The sequence below is a fragment of the Staurois parvus genome, unplaced genomic scaffold (assembly GCF_062004578.1).
Source record: "Staurois parvus isolate SC_StPar_1 unplaced genomic scaffold, SC_StPar_1.0 ptg000154l, whole genome shotgun sequence".
NCBI lineage: Eukaryota > Metazoa > Chordata > Amphibia > Anura > Ranidae > Staurois > Staurois parvus.
Genome location: NW_028317950.1, coordinates 18536051 through 18560613, shown reverse-complemented (window position 1 = coordinate 18560613; position 24563 = coordinate 18536051). Strand labels below are relative to the sequence as shown.

At 39.7% G+C, this 24563-nt stretch overlaps 1 protein-coding gene across 5 annotated transcripts in view; it reads left to right on the top strand.

The window, feature by feature from the left end:
* The window catches only part of ZNF618 (zinc finger protein 618), a 196651-nt gene that overhangs the window by 131843 nt on the left and 40245 nt on the right, over positions 1-24563 (top strand). For 4 of the 5 annotated variants that reach the window (XM_089675152.1, XM_089675151.1, XM_089675150.1 and 1 more), the window contains exons 7-8: positions 12141-12218; positions 19704-19793. In XM_089675152.1, coding sequence (XP_089531278.1) covers positions 12141-12218; positions 19704-19793 — 168 coding nt within the window. The remainder of the gene's footprint in view (positions 1-12140; positions 12219-19703; positions 19794-24563) is intronic. The other variant, XM_089675153.1, reaches the window with a different exon arrangement.

The window sequence follows — 24563 nt, the reverse complement described above, 5'->3', positions numbered from 1 at the left end:
TTGTACATCCCATGTGGGCAAAGATGGCCCTTTGCTCAAATGTACACATAAGCTCTTTTTTAAAGGATACGGTTCCACCCTTTGCTGTCAGAGCATTTTCCTCCATATCTGTTAGTGCTTTGTGTGCTTTTCAGCATCAGGCATTTGTTTCCCAGTTTTGCTAGCTGGCCACCTGGTCTTTTGGTCACACATTTGTTAAATTTTACTGGCTGGTTGTTCAGGCCTCTTCTGGTGCCAGTTTTGGGCATAAGATGCTACAAGCTGCTCTCTGCAGCTGTCAAGCCTTTTCTTAACCTGTGGGCCTGTTGCCATTTGTTTGCTGGGTTGCCTACTCCTAAGTTGAGACTGGTTTTGCATGTCCCAGTGGTTTAGAACCTAAGTGGAATTCCAGGCTGTAACTCTCTACTCTTAGATCTGCTCCCAGCCCCCTTCTAACTCCTGTTCTAAGGACCCTGTAAAAGTAAGATGCTTCTCATGGCACTCAAGTCCAGTCACATGATCTCCCCAGCAGCCAGGTTCAATGCTGACAATGCATGGATTGCTTGGGCGGTGACTTCACCCATAGGCTTACTATGGGGCATCCATTGTCGGAAGTCCCTCCTCTCCCCTGAAGCTACCGCTGGGAGCAGATCACATAACCAGACCACAACGCCCTGAGGATAGGTAAGTATAAGCATCTTCTGTCTACGGGGTAGTTGGAAAAGCAGTTAGAAAGGAGGGTGGGAGAAGATTTAAGAGTAGATAGTTATAGCTTGGAATTCCACTTTAAAGAGTCTGCCCTATAATGTACGAGTAAGAGAACAGGATTTTGCTGTTACCTGTAAAATATTTTTCTTGGCTTACGTTACAGGACACGGGCTCTCCTCCTCTCTGTTTCTTACGATCAACTCATGTTATTGCTTGCAAAAACTGAGGCTTGCTGGGAGTGAGAAGGATTACATAGGGCTGTCCCTACAGATTTGTTTCCCAAAGTCCAGTCACCTAAATGCAGCTGTATACAACACAGTGTTCTAAGGCTTAAGGAGCATGTGGCATGTAATATACTTCGAGAATATGATTTTTCAACTAAAAATCTTATTTTTTCCCACTAGATTGCAGACAGTTTTGGAACTGTATCCTCATTTTCCCTCCAGGGGTGAAAGGTGTCAGATAGAACAGGAAGAAAATCTTTAAGTCTGAACTCCAGGGAATTTACAAAACTAATAGGGATGCAGCATTTTTTTTTTTACATCGAGTACCGATCCCAATTCCCATTACCTGACGGTAATGGTTTTGTTTACCCTTCAGCTGTCAGCAGGGGAAACCCACTGACAGCTGAATGAGTGATCGGTTGTAAAGGACGGTTGTTAAGGATGTGGCGGCCCCACTCCTTAACCACTTCAGCTCTCACACCTGATCACCCCTTATGGAGCAGAGCAATTTTTACATTTCTGCTGTGGACCTGTTTATTTGACGATAACTTTCTCATTACTAAAGATAACAACGTAATACATATATTATTTTTTAACTACAAACAAGGCTTTCTTTTCGTGAATATTGTCTTGCAACAATAATGTATTTTTCACAATCCTTAGACTATGAAATGTAACAAAATTTAAAAAAACTAATTTTTCCTTTTTTTTGAGCAGTGTTAGTTTAAAAATAAAAAGTGTGCATTTTATTCCATAGTTTGTCCTGTTTAACCCTTCGCGTCGGCGCCTTCTGGCCCTTTAAGGGTTTCAGAAGTCAGGAGGTGGGGCGTGGGTTAGGGTCATGTGACCGCCGGGTATTTTTATCACTTCCTCAGAGTTTTAAAACCTGAAGAAATCCTTTCCCACTTGAGCACATACCTAAAGCTATTTTTGCTATAGCTGAGCCTTAACACTCAGTGGGACACCGACATCGGAATGTATTTGAATTGTACACTCTTATCGGTGCCTTGTGAAGCACTGACATAAGTACATCATACTACAGGCAAGGCTGGATTAGCAATTAAGAAAAACAAGCATGTGCCTAGGCCACCAAGGGACGGCGGCGCCACCGAGTTTTCCCTAGTTATATTGCACAGCTGAGCGCTCATTTTCTCAATTCAAGCAAATTAGAAATCCCAACAGAACAACCTATGTGACAAGACAGGCTTGGATACCTTGTCTCTGCTACGTATGCAGGATGGTTAAACCAAATTCATTTTGAAGACTTGAATAAAAAAATTATATTTAAAAAGATCTAGAAGTTTTAAGTTCAAAGTGAAAAATGCACACCTTTAAAGTGAGAAATGTTTAAATACAAGAGTGAGTACATTTTTCATTGTTAGTATTTAAATGAGGGAATTTATCAAAACTGGATCAGCCACAATCTGAAACAGCTATGCATGGCAACCAATCAGCTTCTATATTTCACTTTCCAGGCTTCAGGCTAGGTTCACATCTGTGCGGGTGGTGCCGCTGTGGATCCGCACAAAAATCCATGCAGCCGCACCACCCACACAGAAGAATGCGGACCTGCGGGTGGGTGCCATTATTTCTAATGACACCCTGCCCACACTGGAAAATGCAACTGCACTGGGAACCAAGGTTCCTGTAGGGGCTGCGGTTTCCAAAGAAGTGCAGGGACTTCTTCCCTGCGTGTCCCGGGGCACGGGAGTCCATTCAAATGAATGGGCTCTCGTGCCCACGCATAACATGGCCCGCAGGAACACACATATGTGAACCAGGGCTAATTGGACAAGCTTAACCCCTTCCCGCCGGTGCCTCCTGGCCCTTTAAGTGTTAGAAGCCGGGAGGCGGGGCATGGTTTAGGGATCATGTGACCGCCGTGACGACACATGATCGGGAAAGGTCCCAATTGAAAGAGCAGACCGGGACCTTTCCGTGAGCACCGGACATGTGTGCTGGGAGCGCGCAGGGTGCGCGCTCTCAGCACATATGTTTTTTCATACCTGAACGCAAATGTGCAGCCGCTCGGCGTCTAGGCCCAGACGCCGGGAGGCCGCACATTTTTTGTGCAGCCGGCGTAAAGGGGTTAAGATAGAAGCTGATTGATTGCCATGCACAGCATTCTGTCTGTTCCAATCTGAGGATACCTTTATGAAAATGTAATTTGCTTTCAGTAGGTAGAGTAAAGCAGGCCGTACATGGGTCGAATTCCGAACAATTTTTCGATCAAAAACATCGTTCGTTCTGTAATCCAATGGTGCCACCAATGATTTCGAAAACCGGTAGTTTTTCATGAATTTTCCAACATACCTGATAAATGAAATGGGAAGAAACCACGAAAATCGGCCAATGCCATTACCCCACTTCAGAGCGAATTATTCTTAGGTCCAATTTTCAAACAAACAATTGTTCAGAAATGGACCCATGTATGGCCGGCCTTAGGCTCCATGCACACTAGGCATTTTAGTTATGCTAGTGGCTTTAGTTATGCAAAGTTGTGTTAAAAACACAAGTTTTTCTGCATTTTTAGCATTTTTGCATCAGCGTCTAGCTGCGTTTTTCCACATTTGTGGTTTTTAGTGTTTTTTTGCACACTGCACATTTTTACAGCGGCTTTTTTTGGCTTTTGGCATTTTTTCTACAGCCAGTAAACTCCCAGCATGTTATCCTATGTGACCATGCACACATGGGCTTTGATCAGCCTTTTTTGGCAGGGGTGTTTTTTGGCTGGAAAGTAAACCCAGAACCAGTGGGTTTCTAGAGGAGTTTTTTAGCTGTAAAAATGCTCTAATGCTGGTAAACGCAGCAACACGCAGCAAACTAGCTTTTTTTCTTTGAGCAAAAATTTAATTTTTTTTGTGAAAAACCGCTAAAAACCCCAAACACGGAAAAATGCGGCTAAATGCTAATGCAAAAGCAAGCTGAAGAACTTGCGTTTTTAACGCAACTTTACACAGCTAACACTACCAGCGTTATTAAACCGCCCAGTGTGCATGGAGCCAAAAAAATTCAAATTTTGCTAAAAATAAACTGCCCAAAAATGCCAGTTTGTCACGTTGTACCGCTTTTTTTTCTTTGCACACTGGACGTTTTTACAGCTGCTGTTTTTGGTTTTTGGCTTTTTTTTCTACAGTCAGTAAACTCCCTAACATGTTATCCTATGTGTGCATGCACAGCGTTAATCAGCGTTTTTTTGGCTGGAAAAAAACCCCAGAAGGAGTTTTTTAGCTGTAAAAATGCCCTAACACTGGTAAAACGCGGCAACACGCAGCAAACTGGGGCGTTTTTGAGCAAAAATTGTATTTACCTTTTTTTTGTGAAGAAAACACTAAAAAATGCAAATGCAGCTAAATGCTAATGCAAAACCTCTGCAAAAATTGTGTTTTTAACACGACTTTGCACAGCTAACGCTACTAGCGTTATTAAAACGCCCAGTGTGCATGAAGCAAAAAAAATAAATACAATTTTTGCTCAAAAAACACCCAAAAATGACAGTTTTACAGAGTTTTCCACATGTACCAGTGTTAGAGCATTTGTATAGCTAAAAAACTAGAAACTCACTAGTTCTGGGTTTTTTTCCAGCCAAAAACGCCCCTGCCAAAAAACGCTGATCAAAGCCTATGTGTGCATGGACACATAGGATAACATGCTGGGGAGTTTACTGGCTGTAGAAAAAAAGTCAAAAACAGCAGCTGTAAAAATGTCCAGTGTGCATGAGGACTAAAGAGGAAGTATTTTGAGAATGCGGCTTTTTAGTTGACTAGGAAACACAGGCATCTGTGAGCTACATAATAGAAACATTTTAACCATTTTGAGAATGTGATTGTAACCAAATGCATCACCAAGAGTGTTGAGAGAGCCAGTCTGTCCACTCAGAAATGACATACCTGACACACAACATCATTGGAGGACGTTTTGAGGATGAAGTATATCTTAGCCCAGCACCTTCATGGGTTCCTAGTAAAGGAATAGGTCTTGTTCTCTTGAATGTAGGCGAACGAAATGGCCATCTGTGGTGTGTAGGCGACAGCTGTGCCCAATTATACCTGTGCTACAGTTCTTCTAAATTGAATGTAGCTTCTAAAGCTGGCCATACATGGGTCGATTTTCAAACAATTTTTCGTTTGAAAATCGGACTTAAGAATAATCGCCCGATTTTCGCTCTGTTAGCGGGGCAGTGGCACTGGCCATATTTCGTGGTTCCTCCCCTTTTCATATATCGGGCATGTTGGAAAATTTGTGAAAAACGACCGATTTAAAAAATCATTGATGGCACCATCGGATTACAGAGCGAACAACGTTTTCGATTTTAGAACGAAAAATCATTCGAACCATGTACAGCCCACATTAGTGTGTTATCAACACGGGATACATGTGATCGCTTACTTTTTAGTAGATGGTGGAAGTTGAATTCATGTACCTATGCTAGGGTCTGCTAGGGTCTTGCTCTTTATTCTTGGAATATGGTTCACCATACGCCAGATACTAATTTGCCAGAGGAACACGGCTGTCACAGAAGGGATTAGTAAAAAAAAGTTAAATGATTTTCAACCAAGTTGTTGCAAAATCTGAGGAAACACTGAAGATGGTCTTCCTTTATGGATGGTCTTCCTTTACGGAGTCCAGTAGATGTATAGGCCACTTCTGGAAATAACACCAGTCAGTGATTCGTGCATTATGACAAATTCTTCAGGACATAAAGCTAATACAGGTATACAAATAGTTAAGAAACATTTTTTATGGAGCATAGTGGTTCCAGGGAGGGTGCTTGGAATAACAAAAGTTTAAATAGTAATTGCACATTTCCATTAAAAAACTTCATTCACCCAACTTTTTGTCCTACGGTCACTGTAAACCACTAAATGCCACTATGGTGCATTTGTAACTTTTTTTTTTTAAGAGTGCCTGTACTTACCAAGGGAGGACTGACAACTCATGGGGCCCCGGGCAATAGGGGATCATGAGGTCCCTGTGTCCTTGCCAAAACTCAAAAAAGCCTATGAAAAAGGTACCAGGGGCATCTCATGGGGCCCCCTACTGACCCGGGTCCTCAGGCAGTGCCCGAGTTTCTAAATGGTCAGTCCGCCCCTGGTACTTACTGATCTGAAAGGGATAGAAAGGTACTTGTTCCTTTGGGTGAGGGTTTTAACATGTTCTGGAAGTGTCAAGGCTATACTCTAGACTTGTGTACCTGTGGGCTATGAGTGTTGTGATGATAAAGATAGCTTTTCAATTCTACCAAAATTAGGCAAAACAGCCTAATACATCAACCTGTTCATACTAAAGCCAGGAATACACGGTAAGAAAATCATACGAAAAATTTCATTGATCAAATGATCGACCGATTTTCTCTTTGTTGATGAGCAGGATGTTATAATCGATAACGATATTGTGAACGAAAAAATCCAGTTGAACAACACTGAAAAATGTTTTTGTTTCGCATGTGAACGACCGATTTTCTATGCAGTGGTTTGACGGTCGTTCGAAAAAAATCTATCAAGCACTATCACGCATGAGTGGAAACAGAAGATGACCCGGATGTTTATGTTCAAGGATCCATAAATCCAATTTTTTCCAAATGTCCAGGGATCCATAAATCCAATTTATTCCAATTATGTCCAAATGTCCAAGGATCCATAAATCCAATATTTTCCAGTTATGTCCAAGGATCCATAAATCCAATTTATTCCAATTATGTCCAAATGTCCAAGGATCCATAATTCCAATATATTCCAATTATGTCCAAATGTCCAAGGATCCATAAATCCAATATATTCCAATTCTGTCCAAATGTCCAAGGATCCATAAATCCAATTTATTCCAATTATGTCCAAATGTCCGAGGATCCATAAATCCAATATATTCCAATTATGTCCAAATGTCCATAAATCAAATTTATTCCAATTCTGTCCAAATGTCCAAGGATCCATAAATCCAATTTATTCCAATTATTTATTCCAATTATGTCCAAATGTCCAAGGATCCATAAATCCAATATATTCCAATTCTGTCCAAATGTCCAAGGATCCATAAATCCAATATATTCCAATTCTGTCCAAATGTCCAAGGATCCATAAATCAAATTTATTCCAATTATGTCCAAATGTCCGAGGATCCATAAATCCAATATATTCCAATTCTGTCCAAATGTCCAAGGATCCATAAATGCAATATATTCCAGTTATGTCCAAATGTTCAAGGATCCATAAATCCAATTTATTCCAATTATGTCCAAATGTCCGAGGATCCATAAATCCAATATATTCCAATTCTGTCCAAATGTCCAAGGATCCGTAAATCAAATTTATTCCAATTATGTCCAAATGTCCGAGGATCCATAAATCCAATATATTCCAATTCTGTCCAAATGTCCAAGGATCCATAAATGCAATATATTCCAGTTATGTCCAAATGTTCAAGGATCCATAAATCCAATTTATTCCAATTATGTCCAAATGTCCGAGGATCCATAAATCCAATATATTCCAATTATGTGCAAATGTCCGTAAATCAAATTTATTCCAATTCTGTCCAAATGTCCAAGGATCCATAAATCCAATATATTCCAATTATGTCCAAATGTCCAAGGATCCATAAATCCAATATATTCCAGTTATGTCCAAATGTTCAAGGATCCATAAATCCAATTTATTCCAATTCTGTCCAAATGTCCAAGGATCCATAAATCCAATATATTCCAATTCTGTCCAAATGTCCAAGGATCCATAAATCCAATTTATTCCAATTATGTCCAAATGTCCGTTGATCCATAAATCCAATATATTCCAATTCTGTCCAAATGTCCAAGGATCCATAAATCCAATTTATTCCAATTATGTCCAAATGTCCAAGGATCCATAAATCCAATATATTCCAATTCTGTCCAAATGTCCAAGGATCCATAAATCAAATTTATTCCAATTATGTCCAAATGTCCAAGGATCCATAAATCCAATATATTCCAATTATGTCCAAATGTCCTAGGATCCATAAATCCAATTTAATCCAATTCCAAGGATTTATGTCCAATCGCTTATTCTGTGCTACAGGGCGTTGAATGCTCATTCATGGTGGAAGGGCATGGCTACAAGGTCACACACACATTGCATCACTTCCACTTGTACGGAAGACGTCAATACTACGTATTGCTCCATGAATGATTTTTTTGATTGGGTAATGTGGGCCACGATTTTGACCAACAAACAAACGCCGATCAGTCATCGGATGACCGATCGGTCGATTTTCTTGCAGTGTATTCCTGCCATAAGAACTGGCATCAATTTTCCAGCACCAAACAGAAACGAATGGGCTTGATTGTTGTGGAAAAGAACTTCACTCTTCAGTGTTGAATTTTTTAGAAAAGGCCTAAATTATTATAACAATGAAAGTGTAAGAAGAGATGGTAACATGAGTGGCCATCTTTAGTCATTTTAGATTCCCATTCACACTTGCAAAACTTCATCCAGCTGCTTGAATACATTACATTTTATGTATTTGGGTTTCTGTAGAATTCTAGCGAAAACACAAAGCCCAACACCATGCAAACTGTAAATTTAAATAGCGCATTGTGCATTAATTACCTGACTCCTTAGTCTAGACTTCCAACACCTCTTCCTAAGCCATCCCACAGTGTCATGGATCAAAGTCCCTTGGAGCCAAGCTAATATCCTTATAAAAGATGTTATAGTGAGCGCGACTTAAATACAGAGAGTGTATCGATATGTATACACAAAAACGTTAATGAGCAGCTGATACACCGAAAAGGTAACCAAATAAAACCTCCAAATCGAACATATATAATAAATAAATGGTGCAGCGCTAAGTATTAGAGCACAGTTTATATACACAATATATGAACATGTATGATATCACTCTGAGGGTGATCAATAAATACAAAAGTTCAATGTAATAGTGCGGATCCTGGAGAGATCCCAATGAGGTGAGTGGACGTCCTGATCCAAGGTGTGATGGTAAGTGTGATCACACAAATAGGTGAAAAACGCACTCACCAGATGTGCGTTTAATATACGCAATATGCAATCCTGCGTCACCAGGCCATAAAACGATCATCAGATCCCGGATCAGATTGTACCCAGATCACCATCCCGGTTCCACAGAGGTGAGGTCATCAGAAACCGCTACCAGGTATCACCACCAAGGTCCTGAGTCCTCCAGATGGGCAGCAGCAGCAGCAGGACACCTTACTACCTAGGAATGCATATGGTCAGTAAACTTTTTGGTTAATCTTTTATGTACCCCACACCAACCAACCTTGAATAAAAGCATCTAAAGCAGTATCACGCTATGAGGTCTCTTATTGGGCACTCTGTGTGAGTGCTATCATTCGCAGTGCCCATCTGGAGGACTCAGGACCTTGGTGGTGATACCTGGTAGCGGTTTCTGATGACCTCACCTCTGTGGAACCGGGATGGTGATCTGGGTACAATCTGATCCGGGATCTGATGATCGTTTTATGGCCTGGTGACGCAGGATTGCATATTGCGTATATTAAACGCACATCTGATGAGTGCGTTTTTCACCTATTTGTGTGATCACACTTACCATCACACCTTGGATCAGGACGTCCACTCACCTCATTGGGATCTCTCCAGGATCCGCACTATTACATTGAACTTTTGTATTTATTGATCACCCTCAGAGTGATATCATACATGTTCATATATTGTGTATATAAACTGTGCTCTAATACTTAGCGCTGCACCATTTATTTATTATATATGTTCAAGCTAATATCCTGCCTTAGGGATCAGGCATTTTTTTCCCATTTGTCACCTTCTTGGGCACCTGTCCCATCCCTGTCCCCATGAGTTCTCCTGCCCCTGAGAGAGGAGCAAGCCACTGCAAGTGTCTCTAACAATAGGAGATGTCCACATCATGCAGATGGTGATGTGGACACCTGAAAAAGCTCCCTTGGAAGTAAACTAAAGGATTGGGCCAGTGGTGTCACATGACCACCTTTTTCGTTAAGTACCACTTAAATATATATATCTATAAGTGGCGGTATATATACTGGGCTTTTTTTTTTCTTCTTTTTTAGTAGTAATGGCAGAGATCATCGACTTATAGCGGGACTGCGGCGGGCATTCTGACACTGGGGGGAACTGACTTGGTGTCACTGACATCCCCAGTGACACCAATACAGTGATCAGTGCTAATAAAAAGCACTGACACTGTACTAATGGCACTGGGCAGGAAGGGGTTAACATTTGGGGTGATCAAAGGGTTGACAGTATGCTGTTTTACTGTGTGCTGTGTGTTTGTGCTTCACCGTAAGTGCACTGCTTTGCATGGCTGTGCTGTGCACAGCCATGCAAAGCAGTGTGCAGGGGCTGACAGGGGAGAGAACAGTTTTGTTTATCAATAGTTCTTTCCCCCCACTGTCGGAAAACCTCGGCAATCACCGGGCGCCGTTGAGTAGTCACTGGCTGGGACCCGGTGATTGACACCCAAGGCAACGGATGGCGGCGCAGGTAGGGCGTGCGCACCCCCTACCCGGAATTGCAATATCATGTGTGTATATATATGTATATATATATGTGATTTTGCGCACAGCTGCCACCCTGTAGCAGTATATCTGCTATGGGGTGGTCGGTAAAGAGGTTAAGAAAGTCACTGACCCTTTCCAAAAATGCAGCAGCTCAATAAAGCATAGATTATTATTATACAGGATTTATATAGCGCCAGCAGTTTGCGCAGCGCTTTACAAAATAAAGGCAGACAATACAGTTACAATACAATTTGGTACAAGAGGAAACAGAGGGACCTGCTCATTACGGCTTACAATCTAGAAGATAAACATGTTCCATAGGAAACCATGTTAAATGGACTGTAGTGCGTTTCTGCAAAAAGCACTAAAAAAACTTGTGTGAACGAAGCCTCAATATCAAATGGTACAAACTTACATTTGTACTAAAGGAAATAATAAATCTATGTATATCATCTAAAACAGTAACATTTAGCAGCTATAAGTCCAGTGTTCTAAAAAAATGTGGCTTTTCTTTTCACTTTTATATATCCAGGACTTATGTGGCATATTTTTATAGCTTTAATATTTTTTTTTTGCTTTGAGGATGATCTTATTAGGTATATGCAACACATTACTGCTACGTGTTTGTCATAGTGGCAAAGTATCCTACTTTTGCTCTCTCTCCCTCTAGCAATTGATCAAATTTAAGTGAATTACATTTACATTAAATTAGTTAAATGTAAACGTGAATTTTATTTTTTTTTTCTATTTTTTTAAGGTTTTAATTAAGTTAATCAAATAAAGTTATTTCAAGCTTTCGATCTAAGTTTGTCAGTGGAGGATGTGCATTGCAGGTAGAGCTGCAGGTTCATGTGATTATACTAATTAGATTTTTTTTTTTGTTAGTACTTGACAGTTTTCGTGTTTTTTTGTGTAGGTTATGTTTAAGTAATAACTAGTTTCCCAAAGAAATACCATGCCTTATGAAAGTGTCTGAAAAATAAGCAACCTCTGTTGGCCATCACAACTAGTCTGATTCACCCTTCATTCAAGCTATAAAATCATAAAATGGGATTTCTGATTGCTATGGTCGACACAGCTGCTAAGGCTCCGCATCGTCATGCCTTGCTGCCACACAATCTCAGCATCCGCTGCCATCTTGTGGTTTTAAGTTGCACTGCACATGGAATGGATGAGGTCATGTTAGCAAGGGGCTTGGTTTGTGAAGGCTGAGTCTGCTGCCCGTCAGATCCTTTCAATTCATTTTTCACTGTTGCAGTTTAGTACATGACAGCTGAATTTTATTGCAGGCCTCACTGTTTTAAAATATAAATCAAGCCTAACTTTGTATAAGAGATGGTCTGTTTTTTGAGGTTTGGGAGCGCTTGAAAAAAATCACCAGTAATTGGTGAACTGATAGGCTTTAGTTTAGAAAATAACGTCTTACAATCTGACAAAAACGTAACACTAAACCGCCTAATTTCTGAGCACCCTTGGCCTTGATACCATAATTTTGACCCATCTGTTCAAACACTTCCCAGGGAAGGGAAAAAAGGATGGTGTGGGGGGGGGGGGTCACTTCAACCTTAGGGGGGCCCGTCCTGTCATTGGCGGCAGTTTATTTATTTTTTATTTACTTTCTTTTTTCATGTGTTCATATCTGTTTTTTTTTCACAACATATTTGGCACATTTTATATAGTTTATTTTTTTCTTTTTTTTATCATTCTGTTTTTTTTAGACACCTATATCCATATGATGGTTACATCAGGCGACGGAAAAGAAGAGGACCTTGAACCATTTGTCAAACTTGGTCCAAGTATGTTTCAAAAAAGTGGGATTTCTACTGTATATTTCCCACCATACTCTCATTTTGTATTTGTTTTTCTTTTTTGTCTTTTTTTGCATTTTAGAAAGACATTTTCTTTTAGTTAAAATATTTTACTAAAAAGCATAAAAATAAAAAGCTTTAATAAAAAGCATACAATATACATAAAGACAAACTTTGGAGAGCCATATTATTATATGTGCAAAAACAATTGGCTAAGGATATAGAGATCATTAACTAGCTAGTTGTAACCATAGACCTTAAACTATTTGTGTATTTTTAGATATGTAAGTGTATTCCTGTGTGTAGTTTGGAGTTTGCCCATTTTACTTTGGCTGAATTCTGTGTTTTGCTCGGTGACAAAAGTTTACTCCTGTTATTTTATTGAAGCTGTGTCTACATGCAGTTTTTAGTGATACGTACTTACAATTGTGCTCAAAAGTTTGCACACCCTGGCAGAAATTGTGAAATTTTGGCATTGATATTGAAAATATGACTGATCATGCCAAAAGACTTTTTATATCATAATAACAGAAGTCACCCAAATGGCCCTGATCAAAAGTTTACATACCCTGGAATGTTTGGCCTTGGCACAGACACAAAGGTGACATACATAGGTTAAAATGGCAATTAAAGGTTCATTTCCCACATTCGTGGCTTTTTAAATTGCAGTTAGTATCTTTGTATAAATAGGCAATGAGTTTGTTAGCTCTCGTGTGGATGCACTGATCATCAAGCTAGTTACTGAGCCATGGGGAGCAGAAAAGAACTTTGTAAAGATGGAGAAGGATATAAAAAGATATCCAAAGCCAAAAGACTGTTTTTTATTTAAGGATAGTGATCATGTGAAGCAATTTATTATCACATGGTTGTCTGGCTCCTTTTTAAATCATAATGATAACAAAAATCACCCAAATGGCCCTGATCAAAAGTTTCCATACCTTGGAATGTTTGTCCTTGGTACAGACACAAAAGGTGACACACATAGGTTAAAATGGCAATTAAAGGTTAATTTCCCACATTCGTGGCTTTTTAAATTGCAGTTAGTATCTTTGTATAAATAGGCAATGAGTTTGTTAGCTCTCATGTGGATGCACTGATCATCAAGCTAGTTACTGAGCCATGGGGAGCAGAAAAGAACTTTGTAAAGATGGAGAAGGATATAAAAAGATATCCAAAGCCAAAAGACTGTTTTTTTATTTAAGGATAGTGATCATGTGAAGCAATTTATTATCACATAGTTGTCTGGCTCCTTTTTAAATCATAATGATAACGGAAATCACCCAAATGGCCCTGATCAAAAGTTTCCATACCTTGGAATGTTTGTCCTTGGTACAGACACAAAAGGTGACACACATAGGTTAAAATGGCAATTAAAGGTTCATTTCCCACATTCGTGGCTTTTTAAATTGCAGTTAGTATCTTTGTTTAAATAGGCAATGAGTTTGTTAGCTCTCATGTGGATGCACTGATTATCAAGCTAGTTACTGAGCCATGGGGAGCAGAAAAGAACTTTGTAAAGATGGAGAAGGATATAAAAAGATATCCAAAGCCAAAAGACTGTTTTTTATTTAAGGATAGTGATCATGTGAAGCAATTTATTATCACATAGTTGTCTGGCTCCTTTTTAAATCATAATGATAACAAAAATCACCCAAATGGCCCTGATCAAAAGTTTCCATACCTTGGAATGTGTGTCCTTGGTACAGACACAAAAGGTGACACACATAGGTTAAAATGGCAGTTAACGGTTAATTTCCCACAGTCGTGGCTTTTTAAATTGCAGTTAGTACCCACATGGAAGAAAAATATATTTTAAATGTATTTTTTAAATATTCTTCCCAAATATATTGCCATATATTTGAAATGCTACAATTTTGGCCATATTCTATATATATATATATATATATATATATATATTTATATTTACACATACACTGCATGTCGAAAGGAATTTTTATTATAAAATATATGAACATTTTTTTAAAAATACATCTCAAATATACTGTATATCTTTAAAAATACAAATCTACATTCTTGGAATGCATTTGCAAATATATGTAAAAATATATGTTAAAATGACTTTTATCTATGTTAAAAAAAATCTGAATATATTTAAAAAATATATACTTTTCAAAATAGATTTTTTAAAAATATATTCTTCATATTTTTTTAACATATAATAAAAGTCATTTTAACATATATTTTTACATATATTTGTAAATGCTTTCCAAAAATGTAGATTTGTATTTTTAAAGACATACGGTATATTTGAAATGTATTTTTTAAAATATTTTTCAGATATTTTGTAATAAAAACGCATTTCAACATGCAATATATGTATATATATTTTTAAATATATTGAACGTGGCCAAAATTGTAGCATTTCAAATAAATATCAATAGATTTGAGAAGATTATTTATTTAAATAGATTTCAAATATATTTTTCTTCCATATGGGTATCTTTGTATAAAAAGGCAATGCGTTTGTTAGCTCTCATGTGGATGCACTGATCAACAGGCTAGTTACTTAGCCATGGGGAGCAGAAAAGAACTGTCAAAAGACCTGCTTAACAAGGCAGTGGAACTTTATAAAGATGGAAAAGGATATAAAAAGATATCCAAAGCCTTTAATATGCTAGTCAATATTGTATTAAGAAGTAGAAGATTTGGAGATGTCTTAAAACCAAGCCATGGTCAGGTAGACCAAAAAAGATTGCTGCCACATCTGTCAAAAGGGATGCAAAGAAATCAGTTACAATATGCCGACAATACCTTGACACATCTCATAGCTTCTGGTACTCTGTAATCTGGAATGACAAGACCAAAATGGGGCTTTATGGTGACAACCATAATTACTATATTTGGAGAGGGGTCCACAAGCTTTGAAATAAAATATGCATTCATGGGGAAATGTTTGTATTTTCATATGAAAATAACAATTTTAGGTTTTTCTGAGAACAGTATAGGCAGCACTCCTGGGTATTTCAGTAGGTTTGTGTCATGTAATCTGACAAGTGCCCCTTAGCTGAGCTCCATGAGTTAAGTGTAGAAAAAGACCTTTGTGGAGAATGCAGCGAAAATTGCAGAGAATTCCAACAAGCTTCCAAACTTTCTATATAACACACAGCAATTTTGTCAGTCTTGGGGCATGTACTGGGAAGATGTACTTAAAGTGGTTGTAAAGCTCTACAGCTACCCACTGAAGTGACTATCCTCTGGTAATACACAGAATCCTCCTACATTAGTTGTACCTGTTTATCTGCAGCCCTTTCTCCTCGACACCCATTCACAGAACAGAGATCAGAGGCTCAGCTCCAGAAAGTAGGGGATTGATGTCACACACTGCACAACATAGAACAGGGAGCTGAATGTAATCTGAAACCTGAGTAAAGGGAATAGACATACCCCTCTTTACACAGTCTCATAGGGAAACATGCACAGCTGAAACTGTCATACACTATTTGGGGGAGAGGTAGAGCTGTTTGCCGGGATTTTGTAGTGTTGGCAAAACCTGTCAGAAGTGATATAGCAGAGGAAGGAGAGAGGAGGCAGAAATCACATTAGGTGCTTCGGATTGAGACAAGTACACCTTATAGAAGAATATACTTTGTTCATTTTTTTTTTTCAAAGGTTTACAACCACTTTGTTTTTTAAAGTTGTTTTTCACAGACATTCAGTTTAATTTTTCCTGTATCCATCCTGAAAGAGATACTTGGTGTTATTGGGGCATAACTGTCTCATTCTTCGACTATGACAATAATAGCTTGCAAATGGATAATCTGCGTTGTGAAAATGTTTTCAGTGCACGATACGGTTCACTATGCAGCATCAGGCTGGTGCTCTGTAAGAAAAATACCTGTATTCACTTTTTACAAAAATGACTATGCTTTCCTTTTACAAAAGTGGATACGCAAACAAATGAAAACTACAAGTCCTAGTATGGTGCTTATCACTAATTTATAATTTGGAAAACTTTTAGAGCCAAGAAGGAGTAGGTAGAGCTGAAACCAGTCTGTTAGATTTAAATTGTGTCCTTTGTTTGCCTGATTGTAGTGATTTGTGTTCCTAAACTACACTTAAATCTTTTTTTTTTTTTTTAATTTGTCTGTGGCATTTTCTACTGTGCTGTGACTGGCGAGAAATCCTTGCTTTGGCCTTGACCAGGACTGGACAGGCTTTTAAAGTGGACCTGTCACTTTTTTTTTACATTGCATTCACTAGTTTCATGCATGTTACAGTCTGCTGATAAACATTTTTGGTAAAAAAGAAAAAATGTGTTCAAAAAATGTAATTTATTTTATCTGAAATGTTCATTGAATTCCTCCTTCCTCTAGGATTTGACTAATGGTTTTTAGGTCTCTCCCCTACATGACTTGGCTGCACCCTGTAGACCAGGGGTGTCAAACTCCATTTCATTGCGGGCCGTATCAGCATTATGGTTTCCCTCAAAGGCCTGGTTGCATATGTAAGACTAGATATCCAGAGCACCCACCCCCCCTTACATCAGATGTCGAGAATCCCGCACCCTCCCTGACATCACCGTGCACCCCCTCGGGGGGCAGAGCTGGAAAGCACAAAGTGCAGGGTCTGCAGGAGGACCAGAGGAGGAGTGGAGTCAGTTACCAGAGTCTACTGAATGCTGAGACCAGGGGAGGCAGAGATGAGGGGGTGCTGCAGCTGCACTGAGAAGTGCAGGATTTGACAGAGGAGTTCTCTGCTGCCGACTACTGAGACAAGGTGGGGGCAGAGACAAGGGGGTACCTGCAGGAGAGGTGCAAGGGCCACATGAAATGGCCTGGAGGGCCAGATTTGGCCTGCGGGCCTTGTGTTTGACATCTGTGCTTTAGACAGTGCAGTGAGGTCAATCATGTCAGCCAGGAGAGGTATGGAGATGTCAGGCAGTAATTGAGAACAAGCACATGCAGGGCAAAGTTACTGGTTTGCTCTAAACAAAAGATATAGAAGAGCATGTGGCTCATTTAGTTGAACAGTGCTGTCACACAAAGAGAGCCCATTTCCCTGTGTAAGCTGCATCTTAGATCTCTTTGAAACAGGTGACCGGTCCTACTGCCCCTGTGAAAAATGATCCACAGTGGATCACTCTTTTAGGAACAGTTTAAAGGTGGTTTACCATTCAGCATGTGATATTGCCACATCCTGAATGATTTTTTTTTTATCCTTTCTATCCCAGGGGGGGTTTTAAATTGAGGCAACACACCATAACTGTGTACCAAGTGTTTGGCATGCAGTTGCGGTAGCGCTTGCCAAAATCAGTAGGCCAAATTAGAATTGAAGCATCGCAACCACAGCAATAGGGACAGACCTGGGTGGCCTCAATGTCACATTGTAGGTGGGTGGTTGGGGGTTAGTAAAAATGTTGATCAGCTGTTTGGATTTTACTGATCTTTCGAGCTACCCATGTGAACTTAAACTTAGTGACGATTAGCTTACACATGACCGGTTCTCCTGCTTCTGGCAGGGGTCAGGGGAGCAGAGAAAAAATGAATATGTGCTTTAAGCCTGTCGATGGATGTGTTTGGTAGGAGGTATAAAGTAGGTGAACCTGCACAAAAAATATGACTAGTTATGGACTCAACCAGGATGTGGGGTTTGTTTATATGTATTGGTAATGCAAAAGCAATAATTCAAAAGGGGCTGGTGGTCCATGGCGCACAATCAATTCTTTATTTGACATAGACAATTCTAAAATAAAAACACAAAGAATCATACCACACTCCACAGGTCCCGAATAATAGTCCCCAAAGGGGATTATCCGCTTGTATAGATCAATTGTTGGTAATGGTTATCATTATCAACAATTGATCTATACAAATGGGTAATCCCCTTCGGGGACCATTATTCGGGACCTGTGGAGTGTGGTATGATTCTTTGTGTTTTTATTTTAGAATTGTCTATGTCAAATAAAGAAATGATTGTGCGCCATGGACCACCAGCCCCTTTTGAATTATTGCTTTTGCATTACCAATACATATAAACAAACCCCACATTCTGGTTGAGTCCATACCTAGTCATATTTTTTGTGCAGTTTCTCCATATTTTGGTGTCTAGGGACTCCTGGTTTACTTAATAATAGTTACACATTTAGGTACCTTGAGGCTTTTTCTTGGAGGTTTTGCAATAAAGTAGGTGAACCTGTACGTAAAGAAAGCCTGAAGGTAGATACTGTAGGTCTTGCTCGCTTTTCTTTTAATATCCTTTCAAATTCTACTAGAAAAAAAAATGTACAGCTTGCATCAAACCAGATAAAGAGAGAGGTCATTTGAAAGTGACTGATCTCTTTATCCCGACATCATCAAGCTACATAGCCCACTGCTTGGTCATGTAGAAGCTTGTAGTTCCTGAAGAAGCAAGTGGTGATATGTAAAGCTTAAAGTAAGCATAATCCATGGCTTGCCTTAGGTTTTAAGTGTCAGCATGGTCCACTTGAAAATTGCTTGATTCCCCTAACAACACAGTCAGTGTTGATGGGGGAATCCCTCCCCTGTAGCTATTGTGTTCTCCCAGCAGGGAGCCATCTATGCTGGGAGAACATGATTACTGCTAGTGGCTATAGCTGCAGGCAGTAATCGCATGCTAAAAATCCGACAGGCAGGTTGTACCCAAGGTGATCGATGAATCGACTTGGGTACAGTCAGCCTGCCCATAGATGGATCAAATCTTCCTGCTGAACCTGCTGAGACTTGGTCCATCTATGGCCAGCCTCACTGAAGTCAAAGAAATAAATATGCAGGCAGGTAGACAATTTACCAACCTTGAATTTCCTAGTCTTCCCTTTACTTTCCTATCAGAGTAGTTGTGCATCATGTCTCAAATTGACTGTACAGTCTAATAGATCTCAGAGTTGGTCCCAGTGCAGTCACCAGTCAGCACTGAGTAATAGACCTGGTCTGGCACACCTTCTCTACAGTACAAGCCTTGTGATGAGAGGTGTGGCTGTTACTCAGCTCTTCGAGCACAGAGCTCTTGAGGGAAGAGAGCCGCAAGTCGCATTTTGAATGAGAGAAATTTATATTTCAGAACATTTCCAAGCAAAAAAAAAGGGCTTTAAATGAAGAACATTTTGTGATACTTCAACTGGGCTTTGAAAGACCTCTTAGTCTTAGTTATGGGTGACTTTTATTCAGCAAAGCACTACAAGAAGCAAAATGAAGATCACTTTGGTTGTAGCAGCCCGGGCAGAGGTCATCTGGTGTAGCTTCAGTAATGTGAATTCTGATTGTCATGGATTGCTGCAATTTGCTCTCAGCGCTTTGCTTCTTGTACAGTTTATTGACTAAGCCCAGTATTGTGCTCTGTTACGACATACAGTAGGTTTCTGTTGATATGTCCTGTTGACTTTTTGAAGAACGAAATACATTTTTATATGTACTGCCTGTGCCACCTTGGAATTAGCGGCATGTCTTGGAACAAAAGGAGTTTCTAAAATGATTTTGTTTTTCTTTGCTTCCATAGAAACCGGTAATTATATGTGTGAATTCTGCGGCAAGCAGTACAAATATTACACTCCGTACCAAGAACACGTAGCACTGCACACTCCTCTCAGTGAGTATCATCATTAAACCCTATTCCCCAAGGCTGCTGCCGGCCTTCCACCCAACAAGGCAGAAATCTGTATTGCTGAACATTGATGCTTGATGTTTACGTTGCCTCATCACACACCAGACAACGCTTTGTGATCATTTCTTGGGTGACTTGACCTCTTGGCAAGGGCTGAACGCAAATGTGCTGCCTCCTGGCGTCTGGGCCGAGCCGCCGAGCGGCCACACATTTGCGTTCTATTACAAAAACTGTGTGCTGAGAGCACACGCCCCGCGCGCTCCCAGCACACGTCTGGTACTCATGGACAGGTCCCGATCTCCTCTTTCGATCAGGACCTTTCCCGATCATGTGACCGTCACGGCGGTCACATGACCCTAAACCCCGCCCCGCCTCTCGGCTTCTGAAACCCTTAAAGGGCTGGGAGGCGCCGGCGCCAAGGGGTTAAAGCAGAACTCCTGGCAGATATTAAAAAAAATTGCAGTTATGCATGTGTTAAAAACAAAATTAAATACCTGAATTTAACTTGGTTTAGCATCCCCTGTAATTGCCTGTACAAACTGGGAGAAGGAGAGGCCAATCAGGTGTTCTGAATGCACATGTGCTGACAAGGATCATGCTCACTGGATGAGCAGAGAGATTCTCATCAGCCTGCTTTTGCTCCTTCATTGTCCAATCACAGGCTGGGGGCAGGGAGGTGAACAGGCTGTATTTTTCTTAACAGCAGCAGAGCAAAGTCAGGTCACCAGTCGGTTTTGAGGACAGAACTACAAATCCTTTGATGTGTAAAATCGCTCCAATAGTGTATTTAGTTGGTTGCTTGAGTTCAGATGTAAACCAATTGAACATTTTAGTCAAAGGCTCCCAAGTAATTGTCTTATTTATTTATTACAAGTAATTATAGATCACCAACAATTTATGCAGCGCTTTACATATTGTATAGTCACACCAGTCCCGACCCTCAAAGAGATTCCAATCGAAGGTCTACGCACCTATACATGCACTCACAAACCAGGGTCAATTTGGGCAGAAGCCAATTTACCTACCAGCATGTTTATGAAGTGTGGGGAGAAAGTTGGGAGTCAAAAACAACAACAACACCTCCTGCGCTCTACGACCCAGAGCAAGGGTGAATGGATGGAAAAGGAACTTGTAGAAATTCCTCCACCAATGCATAAAAGGTTGTGCGGCTCTAAACAAGGCTGGGGAAGCCCGACCAGTACTGTAAAGTGAAACAAAAAGCGCACCAACCTTGCGCATTACCTCAGTAAACTGAATTTATTGAATTAAGAAATATACTCACAAACAGAAGTATAACAAGCGTATAAAATTGTTAACGGAACTCTAGGAGTGTAAAACCAGTACGAGTCTTATCACGAGGGCAGACTCTCAAGGTAAGGCTGACGCATTTTTAAGGGGGTCTCTTCTTCATCAGAGCTCTTTCAGAGAAAGTTGGAGTACCTGGGGAAAACCCACACAAGCACAGGGAGAACATGCAAACTCCATGCAGATATTGTCCTGACTGGGGTTCGAAGGGGGGGCCCCAGTGCTGCCCCTTGGAAATAATTCCTTTTTTATAGTTGCAGCTGGTTGTTTATTGTCTTTGCAAGAATGTTTACGTATTCATATTTGTCCCTGCCCTAAGGAGCTTGCTATCTAATGTACTTAGCACAGTCACGCACGCTGTAAAGCAAGTCATAGATGATTCAGTTTTCTTTCCTACAATCAGGCGTGGAAGGAATGAAAATTGTTTGATTCCCCCATCAACACAGTCACTGTTGAAGATGAGGGAATCCTTCCCACCGCACTATTGTGTTCTGTCGATGGGGAGCCTTCCCTTCTGGCAGAACACAGTGATTACTGCTAGCAGCTATACTGTAGCTACTGGCAGTAATGACATGCAAAAAATCTGACAGGCTGGTTGTACTGAAGTCGATCGATGGATTGACTTCAGTACAACCAGCTTGCCCATACATGGGTCGAAATCTCGGCTGGTCCTTGCTGGACTGGCCAAGATTTGTTCCGTCTATGGCCAGCTTAAGGCTGGTTTAGAAGCTAAATTCCAAGCAGATATAAGTAGATGCCTTTTAATCCAGTCATGTACCCATTAAAATATTAAATTCAATTTTAAATGCAATCAAAGTAGGTACCCAAAATCTTTATTTACATTAGCTTTTCAGAATTCACACACAGCAGATCTCAGACTGACAGAGGGGTGAGCACAATAACAAATCCGATTTGATTGCATTGCTCAGAGCTATCACTCTAAAGCCTGGTACACGTTGTACGTTTTTGTTTTGTTTGTTCAACCCAAAAAAAAAATCTGACAGATCACTTTTGCGTTTTGACCGCCAGAACACACTAGTCAGCGCTCGGCTGATTTCAGACGATATTCAGTGTACAGAACTTTGGGGTTGATGTTAATGGCTATTCCAGTCAAACGCAGTGTTTTTCACTGGAATGCATGCAGCTGCATGTCAAATGCAGCCATGAACTGTTCAGTTCATATGTGTACTGTTCAATTAGAGTCAATAGGATTTGTGTTTGACGTGTTACAAATGCCTGTCAAACACAACAAACTTAACACCCATCGACATGACCCTAAGATATCAAAATAAATTGAATAACTCAAGCGCTAACTATGGTGAAATGAAAACAAAAAATTACAATTAAATACTCTAGCCGCTAGTGCACACAACCCATGTCTCCGTAGGGCAAATTATACAATCATAATGTGAAGTGAAAAAATGCTGCGCTTCCTGAAACAATGGCACAATCCTTGTATAACCAAAAAACAAAGTGAAAAATAAAATATATATTAGATGAAAAAATAGTAGAAAAAATATTAATATTGAAGTAAAAATATAAATATATATATATATATATATATATATATATATAAAACAAAAACCACACAAAAAATAAAGAATATGTATAAGTATGATTCATACAAAAGTCATTCAAAAAATCTAATTCAATCAATAAAGTGTTCATTCAGAGAACCCTCCTTTGGATAACGAAAAATATGTGCATCTGTCATCAATTCCCGTGCAAAGGCATCCTCCACCATATATCTGCTCACCTCATATTATACAATATTACGGTGTAACTGCACCTGCACTTTTGGTCCCATATGAACTCAGAAGATCAGCTTGCTCCCTCCTGATAAGCGTCTTAGTATCAGCCGTATTCCTCATTAAAAAGAACTCAACATAGTGCTTTATCCTTTTAAACTTTTATTCATCAATTAAACATAAGAAATACACTTTCGGAGGTGTATTTTGCACCAGGTATGATGAACATCCAGTGATGTACTGGTTAAACACAAGATGGCAGTATCATCTCAGCAGCAGAATCTTGTACATGCTCAAACCAGACACCATCCATAATGTAATGCAAGGCAAAGCATGGGCCCACTTAATGAATGCTGTTGCCTGCTGTAATGTCGTTCCAAGAGTCGTATCCAAGGTAAAGTCACGTGACTAGTGACGAAACACGTCGGGGAGGAGTGTGCAGATGGCGTCACGACATTGCCATTCATCAGGATGGCGGTTTGTACTACTCTACAAACAGCTCTTGGAACGACATTACAGCAGGCAATAGCATTCATTAAGTTGGCCCATGCTTTGCCTTGCATTACATTATGGATGGTGTCTGGTTTGAGCATGTACAGGACTCTGCTGCTGAGATGATACTGCCATCTTGTGTTTAACCAGTACATCACTGGATCTTCATCATACCTGGTGCAAAATACACCTCCGGAACGGGAGTGTATTTCTTATGTTTAATTGATGAATAAAAGTTTAAAAGGATAAAGCATTCTGTTGAGTTCTTTTTAACGAGGAGTATGGCTGATACTAAGATGCTTATCAGGAGGAAGCTTACTTTGGAGTCTTCATTCAGCAAGCTGATCTTCTGAGTCCATATGAGACCAAAAGTGCAGCTAGACCGTAACATTGTATAATGTGAGGTCACACTGCGTGAGGTGAGCAGATATATGGTGGAGGATGTCTGCAAGGGAATTGATGACAGATGCACATATTTTTCTTTATCCAAAGAAGGGTTCACTGAATGAACACTTTATTGACTGAACTTGATTTTTTGAATCACTTTTGTTTGATTCATACTTATAAATATTCTTTATTTTAAATTTTTTGTGTGGTTTTTGTTTATATATATATATAATATATATATATATTTTTTTATTTCAATATTAATATTTTTTCTTCTAATATATATATATATATATATATATATATATATATATATATATATATATTTTTTTTTTTTTTCACTGTTTTTTGGTTATATAATGGATTGTGCCATTGTTTCACGTAGCGCAGCATTTTTTCACTTCACTTTATAACCATAAGAAGTTTTCAGGCTCAGAGCAGTAGAGCAGAGGGATGACTTCTCCAATGTCTCTTCTGCAATAGAGGAAACCTACGTGCCTTCTCACAATCTTCTTTGGAACAACGCAGTGCAGCTCAATTTACATTCCAGCACAACTCCTGTGTGCCAGGATGACTGCACTCCTACACATGTACAAGAGTCGGATCACCCTGGACTGGCCATTGAGAATGGCCGCAGCCTGACACCCAGAAGAAGCTGGGTAGAAGATGCCAGCGAGGGACATTGAACCGTTAAAGGGAGGTAAATATCACAGAGTTTTGTGCCACTTTAGGTGGAATTTCAAGCAAACCTTTAAATACACAAATTAAATATTTACTGCTTTACCTAAGAAATTACTTCTAATTCTCTTCAGCCTATAGACAA